The 15113-nt window shown below is 40.8% G+C and overlaps 1 protein-coding gene across 5 annotated transcripts in view; it reads right to left on the bottom strand.

The window, feature by feature from the left end:
• Positions 1-203: 203 nt before the first annotated feature.
• Positions 204-15113, bottom strand: part of LOC146680699 (sodium channel regulatory subunit beta-4-like) — a 36080-nt gene continuing 21170 nt past the window's right edge. For 4 of the 5 annotated variants that reach the window (XM_085447400.1, XM_085447401.1, XM_085447397.1 and 1 more), the window contains 2 exons: positions 7436-7750; positions 204-5720 (listed from right to left, as the gene is read on the bottom strand). In XM_085447400.1, the coding sequence (XP_085303526.1) occupies positions 5581-5720; positions 7436-7750 (455 nt within the window). In that variant the 3' untranslated portion in view covers positions 204-5580. The remainder of the gene's footprint in view (positions 5721-7435; positions 7751-15113) is intronic. The other variant, XM_085447398.1, reaches the window with a different exon arrangement.

The following is a 15113-nucleotide window of genomic DNA, read 5'->3' as shown; positions in this document are numbered from 1 at the left end:
CATGATGCAGATAGTTTCAGAGAAAAAAAAAAAAAAAAAAAAAAGACAAAAGAGTAAAAAAAAGTTTGTTTTTAATTATTGTAGAACAATTTGTGTTTAAACGGGACTTTATTATTCAATCATTCCATTAACTGAATGAATCAGTTAATGAATCAGCTGTTTCACAAACCAATCATAAACAATAACAGGGAATACCTCAAAGACACATTTTTAAATCTCTTTCAATTTAATTATCTGAACTTGGCTTCAGTGGGACTGACATCTGATTGTTAACTCTTTATTTAGTAAAACACACACACACAAAACAAATTCACATGGTAAGTGTAAAATATAAATTACTGCATAAACATTTCTCATTGATAATTAAACATTTCCATCGTCACAGTGGATTCAGTGGCTCCTCCTTGTGGCAGGAAACTGTTACTGCAGAACAAAAACACAGAAACGTTTCGTTTTATTGTTGGGTTTTTATTGAGCTTCAGCAATGAACCTGCAAACGTCAGATGTAACAAACACACCAGAACTGCTGAGGAAGTCTGAAGTCATCAACACCTTCCTTAACATAACACTCAGAGTCAAAACAAAGGTTTGAATCCAGTTTAAATAAACTGCATTAAAAACAACCAGAAACAGGGAAGAAAAGAAGGAAAAAAAAAAGCTACCAGTTTTTCCTAAATTTCCCACAATGCCTCTGGGTTGCTTTCCACACTTCACACCATGGTCTGCTACAATGAAAAGGACCAGGGTCACATGACTGCTGTGATTACCTTCAGACATCACAGGTACCCTGAGCAGAGACCCTCACCATTCAGACTGTAACAGCGCGGCGATACACAAACACACGGCACATCAGAGCTGATCGATTAACTGATTGGGTGACTGACAGACAGTTTATGTGCGGTCGCAGCTTCTTTGATGTTTTCTACAAGAGAAACACTGTAGCGCCACCTGTGGTCACACCAGAGCAAGCAGTAGTTACACTTAAATGATCCTGGTCACATGACCACGATGCTATTGGTTGATTAAGTTGGTATAAGGGAAAAGATCCTGGACTTTGGTTCAGTCTGTCCTGACTTAAAACTGTATGATAAACAGGCTTAAACTTGAGCTGAAGCAAAGAAACTAAAAACACTGGATGTTTCCAAGGCTTTGAAACCCTGACAAATACCTCCATGACACAACAACTAAGCCAAGGAACAAAACAAATTATGAAAATAAAACACTGAACACAACTGATTGATCTCAACTGACAGGCAGAATAATTCATATTAAAACTTAACACAAACTAATCTGAAAATGACTTAAAGCCAACAAGTTGGCTGAACGTTGTAGTGCCTAGAGTCTTTGTGTAATTAAACAGACAGTTAACCCCACATGTTGATGAAGAAGACTAAACCACTGATCTGTTATCATCCTTATCGCTGAAAAGAGAAAAAAAAAAATGAAACAAAAAACTGATACAAACGAAAGAGGATCCTCGTTCGTTCCCTGACCCTAACATTTTGTTAAGATCTCTACTATGACACTGCAACAATTAAACCAGATAATAAATAAACCTGAAATGTTGACAGATAAAATCTGAGGTATGAAAGTTGGGAGTAAATCTTTGACTATGGAAGCAAAACAACTTTGACGCATTGGCTTGTGCAAGAAAACTCAAACTGTGGTTTGAGGACTGAACCCTGAAAATCAAGCGAGTAGTATCGTTTGCAGAGCTGAACTGTTGCTCAGTCCACTAATCGGTTAATCAGCTCTTTGTGCTACCTGGGAAGACTCACACACATCTGCGTTGCAGCTTTTTGATCTCTCGTCACTTCATAAACATAAAATATGCCGGTAAACAAGATGAAGCTTAAAGGGAGCTTCGGGATGTTTTGACCCATCTGCATCCGAAACAATATATATAAATATATAAAACACAGCAGATCTTTAATAACAGTATTATATAGTAAATGATAGAAGACGCAGACAATAAATCTGACATTTTACTGACTATTCTCAGCACCGATTGTAATAAAGTCATGTTTTTGTTGGATTGTAAATGGTAAATGGCCTGTATTTGTATAGCGCTTTACTAGTCCCTAAGGGCCCCAAAGCACTTTACACATCCAGTCATCCCCATTCACACACACTTGTATGGATTGTGTTGGATGTTTTGCTGTTTTTAGTAAACATTACTTTTACATTTTGGTTTTTTTAATCAATAATAAATAACAGCTTAGTTGTAAGTGCTTATTTTCCTTCAACAGTAATTTCTTCAAATAAAAACAGAGAAAAACAAACTGCATAATGTACAATGACCTCCTTTAGAAGCTGCTAATCTTCTGCAGAGATCCATGCCATCAGATTTAGTAAGTCTTAAATTTGCTGGAGCTCCTCCATTGTTAATAAATAATAATAACAACAATAATAACGATTATTAATAATACTACTAACAATAATAATAATCATAACTGTGACAGCTCCATGTAGTGGCCGATTGTTCTCACATGTTTCACACATCTGATACTTTAAAGATTCATTTGATGTTGAATGTCTTTGGATCAAACTAATGCTTTTTACGTCAGTGATACACAGACACACATGCAAGTAGAGCTGGGCGATATGAGATTTTTTCATATCACGATATGTTTTTTTCATTTCAGGCGATAACGATATCTATCACGATATAAGCCAAATAACTATATTTGTAAGATTTAAATGTGCCGTTGCTCACAAGTAAAATGTGAAATAATCAGCAGCTTGTTTTTATTTAAATATTTATTTCCCATAATAAGTTCAACAGGGTAGATGTACTTAAGGAACATGAGACTTTTTCAGATAAATAAAGGCAAATATTGCAAACTACACAAAAGGCAGCCGCTAAAGCGTTTAAGTTTCAAAATAGGACAAACGAAATAGACTAAATTGTCAATTCCACTTAGAAACAAAATATTAATTCTAAAAATAAATCTTAGTTTGTTTTACAGAAGAACAGACAAAACTGACTAACTTTTGTCAATATCAAATAAACTGAGAACTAAAAGGAAATTCTCAATCTCTCCTTGTTGTATAGCTGAGCTTTTCAAACAGTTTTAACAGTTACTTTAGTCTGACAAAAGCCGAATGACGAATTAGCGCTTCCAGTCAGAGACTGAGGCTACGTCCACACGTACACGGGTATTTTTGAAAACGGAGATTTTCCGTTTTCGTTTTAAAAAATAATCCCGTTCACACATAAAGGCAGAAATGAAGGAAAACGCTGCTATGAACATGCCAAAGCAGCAGGTGGCGCTAGATTCCTAACCGTGCCTAAATGTTGGCCAATCAGAAGTCTAGAAGCCTCGGTGGGAAAAAGTAAACAAAGCTGCGGCATAGAAGCAGAACCGAGTCGTAAGTGTGGACGGACAGTAACTGTGTGTATATGTAAGCATTTAAACACTGCAGAGAGTAGAATTAACAGTAACAGTATTGTAGAAATTCATTTCACCGAAACAATAACGTGGCGCACAGTGTGACGCATGCACCAGTTTATTGTATTTCCAGACTTGCTTTCGGCACAATTTACAGTGCACGCTACTCTGTTTTTTGTCAGACTTGAAATAGCCGAAATACCTTCACACTACGGAACTTCTATGGCTCTTCCGTTTGACAATCTCTCCGGCATTGGAACCATCATCTGTTTTCTCTTCGGTCACGCACGGTTGATTTTTCTAGTCGGCACACTCATTTCCTCCATTATGCGCTGGCTCCATTACCCGCTGGCTGCTTCCCAAACAAACACACGTGCGGCTTGGCACTTGTGCTGTACGTAACAAGTCACGCGACGTGACGCTGCGGCTGTGATTGGTTCGGCTCTGCGCTACTTAATTTGGATTGGCTGACCTTTTTTTTTTTTTTTTTTTTGAGGACAAGAGCGGCGAGGTCTATCGCGATAGCTTAATTTCTCTATCGAGTAAAAGTTATATCGCGATACATATCGTTATCGTTCTATCGCCCAGCTCTACATGCAAGGAGAATCACTGAAATGAACACAACCTAAAAAACAAAAACCTTCACAATCCCGGTCTGTGGCAAACATCAGTCTCTATATGGTGTCACTGTGAAACATCCAGGTAGATTAAAGCCTGTTAAATCTGCCTGACAGTGTGACTTCCTGTTTTATTCATAGATGATAGGGAGCACTTCCCTCCTGGCGATCGACAAAGAACGTAAACAATGTAAATCAGCTTTATAAAGGTGTTTTCTGTGGAAGAATTCCAATTTGATCAATATGACTAATATCGGCCCATCACAGAAGTATCTGAGTACAATTATAATGAAACACACACTGAAACTTTAGACGTTAAAGGTCCGGCAGCAATCTCGGAAAGTCGAACAACTGTATTTTTCTGTTTATGACAGTAATCTGGGTCGTATCAATGTTGTTCGGATACTTTTCTTCTTCTTCTGCTGTAATGTCCTTTTTTGGTCTCGGGCATCAAAAGAGCTTCAATAGGGGTAAATAATGACTGGTTTTAAAACCTCGTCAGCTCTCCATAGAACTTATTTTTGATTTATTTAAATGGTGGCGCTCAAAGGTCAAATGCACTGCAACATAAGAAAACATCAACAAATGGAACAAGTGCACAAAACAGAGAGGAAATTGAAAAAAACATTACTAAAAAATAACTTTTTGTGAGGTTTTGTTTTGTTTTTCTTTTATTGTACTTGGTGTGTTTTTGGAGTACTTTTCTACTTGCAGCTGTTTGACCTTTCAGGGCCACACTCAGTTTTGAAATCATTGAATTTGGAGGCTGACCTGACTCAGCGGATGGATATCAGCCAGGAGACTGGTTCATCAGTTTTTCAGGCATTAACCAATATTGGCCAGTATGGATACTTACACATTTTGGAGGTTATTTCTTTGTTTTCCAGTAACACAGCATGAAGTTAGCACTGAAAAGCAATGAAAACACCATCTGACTCCAATCAGATCTAAACAGGACTACACCGATATCTCTGGTGTCATGACACAGCGTGTCCAGCAGGGCAGATGACTTGATTAGCAAGACTAAGCTAAACGACTATCTTTATGACTGTCAACATACATTGAATAACATGACAGCCTGTCTTTGGGAGACTGTTTATAAATGGATCAATTTAACGTTGATGTCATGAACATCAGTGCAGCGAGTTCATTCATGTTTGTTTTGGAGGGCTGAAAACAGGTGGAGGTGGATGCAGCGGGTGAGTCGGAGTGTAACGGTCGCAGGTGGTTTCGAGCTGAGGTTTAGGTTTAACATTTTTCTGTCACCTGATTGGAGGATGAGTTACATCAGCACACTGAACAGTCTAATAAGAAATGCCTCGAGGCAGAAGAGGAATTTTTCAGTCGTCTGAGCTGAAGGATGAAACGTTAAGACGATAGCTGTATATAATGACGATAGATGTATGGATGTCAATAATTCAAAGCAGCTCCATTATACATTTACCAGATTTAGAGCAAATATGGAAAAGAAGGGTTTTACTTTATACGACAGTGTGAAATGTTATTTTTAAGGTATAATCTAGTTTTTGATTAAAGCTAAACCCAACTTTAACTCAAGTCTGTGCCTACTTTCAAGAGAAGAAAAGCACAAACAGAGCAGGACAGAGGAGAGTCAGGTGCTGCAGGGAGGAGGAGGTAACCGCTGCACCCCGAGGCAAAGCAGTCACAGGAGGCGAAGGACGTGGAGTCGTTATTTTAACGGCGGGCTTCTCTGCAACACAAAACAGATAAACATCAGTTTAATCAGAGCTGAACGTGCAAAAAACACTTTTTTCTTTTCTTCTGTTTGCCTAAAAATAAAGATGCTTTCTGTTACTTTTTTTAAATTTTAAAGTGCAACTTCTTAAGTGTAGCATTTGTAAGTTTGCTGGGAAGCAGCGCTATCTTTGCTTTATGCTGTCAAATCAGCCCAAAGTCAAATCCGCACAAGGCACACCTTAGTGCAGGGGTGCCCAATCCCGGTCCTCGAGAGCTACCGTCCTGCAGCTTTTAGATGCATCCCTACTCCAACACAGCTGAATCAAATGGTTTGATTACCTCTTCAGCATGCCATCGTGTTTGGCAAAGGCCTGATAACAAGCCATTCATTTGATTCAGCTGTGTTGGAGTAGGGATGCATCTAAAAGCTGCAGGATAGTAGCTCTCGAGGACTGGGATTGGGCAGCCCTGCCTTAGTGGTTCAGTAAATTAGCTGTTCATTTTAGTCAGTGTTTGAGCTCTAAAAGGTCTGTTTCCTCTTTTATCCACTCAGTTTTAACACTACTGCAGCTTTGTAGGTGATGTAATGGTAAATGGCCTGTATTTGTATATCGCTTTAATTTGTCCCTATGGACCCCAAAGCACTTTACACTACATTCAGTCATCCACCCATTCACACACACATTCACACACTGGTGATGGCAAGCTACATGTATGCTGTATGCTGCTTCTAAAAACACGCCTGACAGTGGAATACTAAAATATTGTGGGAAGATCAGAAACGAACAAAAAAAAGGAAAAAAAAAAAGCTAATAAAATTATTTTCTTCCTCTTGTAGTGCTGCTTTGGATTTTAGATTCAGATTTAAGTTTTTGTTTTTACTTTTTTTAATATGAAAAGTGAACAATATTTAAAAGGCAAACACGACACTGGAACTCTTTAAAGATTCAAATGTGTTCACAGGTGTAGGTGCAGTCCAGCAGGTGGCAGTGTTGCAGCACAGAGCCACTGATGGGGCTGCTTAATAGTCTGATAACCAAACTCATGTTCACCTGCAGGACACGGAGGATATTTTTAAAAAGCCTCTTAAATTGGGGAAAATCTGAATGGAGTCTGGTGCTGTCTGAGTTCAAGTTTCACCTGATATTGACCTGCTGCACGAGCCACAAGCAGTTGAAAAAGTTTTTATCCCCATACCTGAGCTCACACTCACTGATCAGGGTTCATGCTGTTTATCTGTGACACATATAGGGCCACATGGACGCAGCAGATACATAACGAGCCACCAACTCCAGCTTTGACTCGATCTGATATTGTTGCGTTGTTGTTGTTTCTGCAGCAATAAAACTAATGGTGTCCAGCTTCAACACTTGCAAGACACAAATCACATTGTAGTGATGTCATAGTTTTATAATGTGGAAAGAGTCAGGCACCACAACAACAGGATAATAAGAGTTGCACGCTAGATTTGCAGCACGTGTATTTGTTCAGAGAGAGAATGGATTAATAAAGAGGATTTTTGTGCAGCAGTCAGCTCTTTGTGAGCTCGAGACTTCATCGACACTTACTGTGAACAGTTTCTGCACTGAATTAGATCTAAAGAGGAAATGTGTCCTGATTTCTATTCACAGCAGCATGATCATTTTCTGCACTTTTCAAAGACCCCTGAGCTGCTGCTGCACAAACACTGAGGTGTTCCTAATAAGGTGCTCGTGCTGCTGAACTGACCTGTGACTTTCAGAGTTATCTTGGTCTGATAGTCCACTTTGGTGATGTGGCAGTCATACTGGCCGGCGTCGTCTGCCCTCAGGCCCTTTATAAGGATGGAGAAGTTTCCAGTCTCGTATTGGTTTGGAAAGCTGAACACGCGACTTTTGAACTTTGGATCCATTTTACCCTCTCTGCCGTTGAAGATGTCCAACACAACATTGTCATCCTTGTCCCTCCAGAAGGCGTTGACCTCCTTGGGCAGCTTTTCAGAGTAGACGCAGGGCAGGAGGACCTCACCCCCGATGAAGCCGGTCCTCACAGACTGGCTGCTGACTGCAGGACGACAGGACAGGTGAGTTACAGATTACCTGTGCACAGCTTCACCACAGCTCTGTGCTTTAGCTCACTGTTTAAGCAACAGACTAAAAAACTTAATGTTCCAGTTTTTCTCTGGATAAACTTCTGTCCTCTGAACCAAATCATCACAAGCCAATTTATGGAATCAGTCTGTTGTTTGGAAAAACCTTAAACACATAAAACACTCACTGGATGTTCTCCTGCTTAGTAAACCCTCATGAATGTCTTTAAATATGCAGAGGACTGTAAATTTTTACTGTGATTAAAATCTGCCAGACGATGATGGGAATACTCAGTAAATGCTGCTGCACTGTGTAATTCATGCTCAGTGCTGTGAGTGAGTGACCTGCAAACATCATGTGACTTTGAGCACAGGGAAAATCTCACAGCAGAGGAAGAACATGAGCAGTATTTTAGCATTAATTAATCTGATTCAGCTGTTAATGTCTGTCCTGAGACTGAGGGGCCGCAAGCTGAAGCCAAGAACAGCTTCCCTCTTTTCCTAACTGTAACTGTAACTCTGTGCACCCGGTCAAATCCTTCTGCTCACCGGACCTGGAGTACCTGATGATTAAGTGCCGGCCATTCTGGCTACCGAGGGAATTTACAGCAGTGATCATTACGGCTGTTTACATTCCCCCACAAGCCGACACTGACCGTGCACTCAGGGAACTGTACAGCGCGATCAGCAGCGAGGAAACCGCACACTCAGAGGCAGCGTTTATCACAGCCGGAGACTTTAATAAGGGAAACCTGAAGAAAGTCTCACCCAAACTCCACCAACACATCCATTTCAACACTCGTGGAGACCGGCTACTTGACCACTGTTACACCTCTTTCCGGGATGCGTACAAAGCCCTCCCCCGCGCCCCATTCGGCCAATCAGATCACTGCTCCATCCTGCTCCTGCCCGCCTACAGGCAGAAGCTGAAACGGGAAGCTCCAACCCGGAGGGCGGTGCACTGTTGGACGGACCAATCGGAATCTACGCTGCGGGACTGTTTTGATCACGCGGACTGGGAAATGTTTCACGTGGCTGCTAGGGACATTGATGAGTACACAGACTCAGTCTGCGGATTTATCAGGAAATGCGTGGAAGATGTCGTCCCATCCAGAACAGTTAAATCCTTCCCAAATCAAAAACCCTGGATTAACGGAGATGTTCGCGCAGCACGGAGCACCGCCTTTGCCTCCGCGAACACATCGGACTACAAACATGCACATTACCAACTCCGGAAGACGATCAAAGCAGCCAAACGTGAGTACAGGGACAGGGTGGAGCAACAGTTTGACAACCCTCGGAGTATGTGGCAGGGACTAAACACGATCACAGACTTTAGAGGGAAAACCAGCACACCGCAGACCACGGCCTCTCTGTGTCAGGATCTAAACGTATTCTACGCTAGATTCGACGCAGCGAACACCATGAGACCGGACAGTGTGCGCACCGCGGATGACGTCAGTGCGCACACTGTGTCTGAGGAGGATGTGCGGAAGTGCTTCAGGAAGGTGAACGCACGCAAAGCTACAGGTCCGGACGGGATTCCCGGCCGCGTCCTCAAGTCATGCGCGGCTCAGCTGGCTGGAGTGTTCACGCACATCTTCAACCTTTCCCTCTCTCTGTCTGTAGTCCCAGCCTGCTTCAAAATGGCCACCGTCGTCCCTGTACCCAAATCCTCCACCATCTCCTCATTGAACGACTGGCGACCTGTAGCCCTGACCCCCATCGTAAGCAAATGCTTCGAGAAGCTGGTCAGGGACTTCATCTGCTCTGCACTACCCGACTCACTGGACCCTCTACAGTTTGCATACCGCCACAACAGGTCCACTGATGATGCCATAGCCCTGACACTACACACTGCCCTGTCACACCTGGAGAAGAGAGACACGTATGTGAGGATGCTGTTTGTAGATTACAGCTCAGCATTCAATACCATCGTTCCCTCGAAGCTGGACAGGAAACTGCAGGATCTAGGACTGAGCAGCTCCCTCTGCAGCTGGATCCTTAGCTTCCTGTCTGACAGACGCCAAGTGGTCAGACTGGGCAGCATCACCTCATCCCCCATCACACTGAACACTGGTGCTCCACAGGGGTGTGTACTGAGCCCTCTCCTGTACTCACTCTACACCTACGACTGCACAGCCACTAACAGCTCCAACATCATTGTGAAGTTTGCGGACGACACTACAGTGGTGGGTCTTATCACCAACGGTGATGAGACGGCTTACAGGGAGGAGGTCAGCGCCCTGACCCACTGGTGTCAAGACAACCATCTCACCCTCAACGTCGCAAAGACAAAGGAGCTGATAGTGGACTTCCGGAGGTGCAGAGAAGTACACACCCCCATCACCATCAACGGCGCTGCTGTGGAGAGAGTGAGCAGCTTCCGGTTCCTTGGAGTACATCTGGCTGAAGATCTTACGTGGTCAGTACACACAAACAAAACAGTGAAGAAGGCGCAGCAGCGCCTCTTCTTTCTCAGGAGACTGAAAAGATTCGGCATGAGCCCCCGCATCCTCAGGACCTTCTATCACTGTGCCATTGAGAGCATCCTCACTGGATGCATCACCACCTGGTATGGCAACAGCACCGCCTACAACTGCAAAGCTCTCCAGCGAGTAGTGCAGTGCTCTGAACGGATAATTGGAGGTGAGCTTCCCTCCCTCCAAGATATCTACAGGAAGCGGTGCCTGAGGAAAGCGGGGAGGATCATCAAGGACTCCAGTCACCCCAGCCAGAAACTGTTCAGACTGCTTCCCTCAGGAAGGAGGTTCTGCAGCATCCGGTCCCGTACCAGCAGACTGAGAGACAGCTTCTTCCACCAGGCCATCAGAGTGCTGAACACGTCATAGACACCTCAGCTTCACTACTGGAACTTTAACATTATTCACTCCATACTGTACAGTAACGCCACTGTTTTGCACATGTCTCAACTCTGTATATTTTTATATATTTTATTTTTACTCTATTTAATTTGTAAAAAATGTGTATACACACACACACACACACACGTAGAAAAACATTTAGTATACACATCCAGAAATGCATATACTATTATGTATTGTACATATATTTATTAGTTTCAGATGTAGCCATTCTTGTATTTTGCTTGTTTACGTTATTGTATTTTGCACAACCCTGTTGCTTGTGAAGCTCGCACACAAGAATTTCACTCACATGTGCTGTACCAATGTACCTGCACATGTGATGTGACAATAAAAGTGATTTGATTTGATTTAATCAAAGTCCTTCATCAGCTAAATACTTCACTAAATGGCACTGACCTACATGATTACAGACCTCTGCATAAAGGTGAGTCAGGTCTTAGAAATAGTTCATCTTTAAATATCTGCAAATACCAGAGATCAGAATCATGAATGTGAAGGCAGGCTATTACAATAAACTAAACCTGAGGCAGATCAGATCAAACTGAACTTTTTTTCTCTTCATAAACAAAGGAAAATGTATAAAATAATAAAAGTGAATAAAAAAATAAAATAAAGGTTTGGGACTTCAACACTTAACCTGCCAAATGTTAAAGTGGATTTAAACTGTGGTGACTTTAGTGTGTGGAGTTCAAAACGAGGGTGTTCACACAATTAACTTAATAAAAACAAAGATAAGCTGCCAGAAGATCTGTCTGTGTGGAGCTGATTTGTACAGAATCTGACAAATCCTGCTTCTTTTCCACTGGTTGTTACTCTGTAAAGCAGGAACATCAAACTCATTAGGGTGACGTACAGCCCATTTTTATCCGAGGTGGTCCGAACCAGTGAAACTGTCCTGTCTGTCAGTGAAGTTTAACTACACATTTAGCTGAGATGATTTCATTTAGGAAAAAAATAAGTGTCATTTCAATAATATTCTTCAGTTTTCCTACATGTTAGAAAACATCCTGCTGTAGTAAGTGGGAGACATTTATCAGAGCAACTCGTAAACTGTAAGAAATCAACATGGAAAATTATATAAAATGTTTTAATGGCTGATTGTACAGACTGAAATGAAATGAAAGCCCCTGTTCTGTTAGTTACTTTAGGGTGGTATGAATGGGTTTTATCAGCAAGAAAAACCTGGGAACTTCAGCTCTTTAGGTTTTGTTTTTTTTTTTTTTTACACTGACTTCAAATATAACATTTGTTTTAATGCATGTTTCTTTTCCCACAGAGTCCACTCTGAGATTGCCAGGAATATTCTGGATGAAGCGCAAGCATGCCTCCACCCCCCCCCCCCCCCATTCAGTTTCTCATTGTCAAGCTAAAAAGACTTTCTGGCAGCCAGGCTTATTGCTTATAAGCTGACACACTAGTTGTATAATTCTTTGAACCATAAAAACTAAAAACAAATACATGATAAAAATAATTGATGTGAGTCCAGCATCCCCAGTTGGTTTACAGGTCAGTTAATCACTAAGTGTAACAGAGATCTGTGGAAAATTTGGGAGTGTTTTTATTTTTATTACCCTGTTTTTTTATCGTTTTTGTTTTTCTACTGTTATTTTGCTGTGATTTTTCTCTTTTTTTATGTATTTGTACTGATTTTTGTCCTCTGTTCTTTCCTGTGATTTCACTTTTCTTTACTGTAGTTTTATGGATTTTATCTTTGTTTTTGTTTGTTCTTTGTTTATTTGGAGGGGCGCCATTCTTTCATGTATTCAGCACAGGCCTGGAGCTGGTGATAAACAAGGGAGAAAACCACACACTCACAGATTATTTTATGATAATTTTACAGCTGAAACTAGAAAATAATTCCAGGCAACCTGCTTACATTATAAAGGTTAATTCATTTGTAATAAATCCAGTCATAAAGACGGTAACAGGATCCTGATTTTCTGCACAGTCTTTAGGGTTTTTTTTTCCATAGTACCTACTGGGACAGGCCCAACGTGGCACGACTCTTTTTTTCCATTACAATCGAGTACAACCTAAAGCACATCGGGTTGTTATAGCAACGTAGGGAAGTGTCTTGTGATGTCATTTGTATGCAACATGGACGCCGAGATGATGGTATACCTGATTTAGGTGAAGGAGACGCTCTCATGATTTCTCGAGTGACGCCACTGATTAGCCAATTGATGGCATGGAGTCTGTTGGACGGTCTCAGACCATTTGGAACCCTAAAAAAACCATGTCGTTAATGACTCTCCGGCCACCCTGCAGCCTCTTTGTTGTGTGCATCACTGTATGAAGAAGTGATTGCGTAGCCACAGTATCAACAGACTCCCTGCTCATCTCTGCTCTTTGCTCACATGGAAACATACACTAACTAAACTGGATCTAAATCCTCTTCTGTCCACAAAGGGAACAACAATTGCCAAGCCCAGAAATTTTCCACTCTTTCACATCTTCCACTTTCCTGTCTGTCTCATGCTGCCGTACATGCAGGTACCACAATGAGACGAGCCGTTTACGTTCAGAAAATGACCACACTAGTCAGTAGGAACTGCCAACTCACTCAAACTACTCTCTAATGACTGCACAGTTTTAATTTTGGTTTATTTTGGAGGGCCACACAGACTTTCCATGGCATGCTTCTCATGTTTGTTCAGCTCAACTGATGCAACGCAACAAGAACATGAACAGCAGGAAACCAGAAAGAGGAAGAAGATTCACACCTGACTAGGAACTGAAACCGCAATACTTAACCACATAGAGCTGTTTTCTGTTTTAGGTCTTTTTTTTTTGGTGGAAACATTTAATTACACTGTGTTTAAATATCTTAAATTACCCTGACACACAAGGAGAACCAACACTGAACCAAAGAAAAACTACACTGAGGTGAGAGAACACCCCGAGTCTCCAATTTGAGACAGATCCGTTAATAAATGTCTTCACTACTGGCTAGTTAAAATATGAAATAAATATATAAATTAATAATAATTCAAGTGTTGAAGTCCCATATTTGAAAATAAAAAACTTCAAAAGCAACTAGTGACCAGTGCTATATTTCACAGAAATGCAACATTAAACTAATGTTTTCATTTTTGAGACTGACTTTGAAAGCAGGGACATCGCTCAGGAGTAGTCTGAGGTTAAGCTGACTGATAAACTTAATTCAGGCTAGGTTTAAATATACAAAGAGGCATTAAAACTGCCACAGAGTAGCATTTTCATGTGTCACAAATCTTGCAGCATTCACTCTGGCTGTCAGCATGCTGACCGTCTGACCCCTGCTTGCCTGTAGCCATCATTGCATTACAGTTAGAATCTTGACTGCTGATCACGCCGTTATGTATTGGCCTCAGAAGACTTCGTACATGAAATGAGCAAGTAATCCACTTGTGAAAATATGCCCGTGTTTAATCTAACCCCAGACTCTTTTTCTCATTTCTGCTGATGTTTTTGCTTTTGTGGTATCATTTGTCATATTTGTTCGATCCAGCGTGAAAGCTGAATGAAAAAAGCGTTTACTAATTTTTGTGACTAAAAACTTCATGTTAAAAAAAATAAATACTATTATAGTTCTTCTGAACCATTTAACCATTTTTAAGAAGTACACACAGCCTATGTATGTAAAGCAGCGCTGTGGTGGGGATAACAAGAGGTTTCAGATTGCTTGATATGAAACTGAGTTTTATTTTATTAATTTAACATTTTAATGGATTTTAATTCCTCTAATTAATCCCTTTCAACATGTAAATTAATCAGAACGTTTTTTTGTATGTAATTTGTATAGTATTTTTTCTCTCTCTTATTTTCTTTTCTAAATGTACTTGTATATTGTTCACATGTTGAGATAAATTACCAATCAAATCAATTGATTCACTTTATGTTCAGAAGGGCCGGTAAAAACGTCAGGGTTTTATTTTTAACACTGTTTCAGACGTTAATATTAAACATGCAGTCAGACTTTCATGTGTGTTTGTGAGGGAGGGCTGAAAGTGAGTGGATCGGCCTTTTAAAAAAAAAAAAAAGCATACCTGAAGAAATATCTGATGTTAGAAACTCTTGTGTACTGTTTGTTTGTATATTTGTCTTTCTTGCTGCTGTTACACCCAAATTTCCCCTTGTGGGACAATTAAAGGATTATTCTATTCTAAGCTCAAATTTCACAGAGGTCATGACATCCATCCAAACTTTAGACTGTAAAAAGCAGGGGTGGGTTTTTATAATCGATTCATCGATTAAAATCGATTCTGGCTTGGATAACGTAAAATCGATTCATTAAAATCCTGAATCGATTTTTTAATATAAATTTATTTTGCCCGAAATGCCAGAATCTGAGGTGAAAGATCACAAAATTTCAACAACCACCAAACAACTAAGACAGTAAATGAGAGCAGGTACACGGATTCTGCACATAGACGTAAACACACAGCACGGACCCGCAGATCAGAATCAG

The sequence above is a fragment of the Copadichromis virginalis genome, linkage group LG23 (genome assembly GCF_057382275.1).
Source record: "Copadichromis virginalis isolate Kocher_CV1m ecotype Utaka linkage group LG23, C_Virginalis_male_GT1.1, whole genome shotgun sequence".
Classification (NCBI taxonomy): domain Eukaryota; kingdom Metazoa; phylum Chordata; class Actinopteri; order Cichliformes; family Cichlidae; genus Copadichromis; species Copadichromis virginalis.
This window is presented reverse-complemented; position numbering and strand designations above follow the sequence as displayed.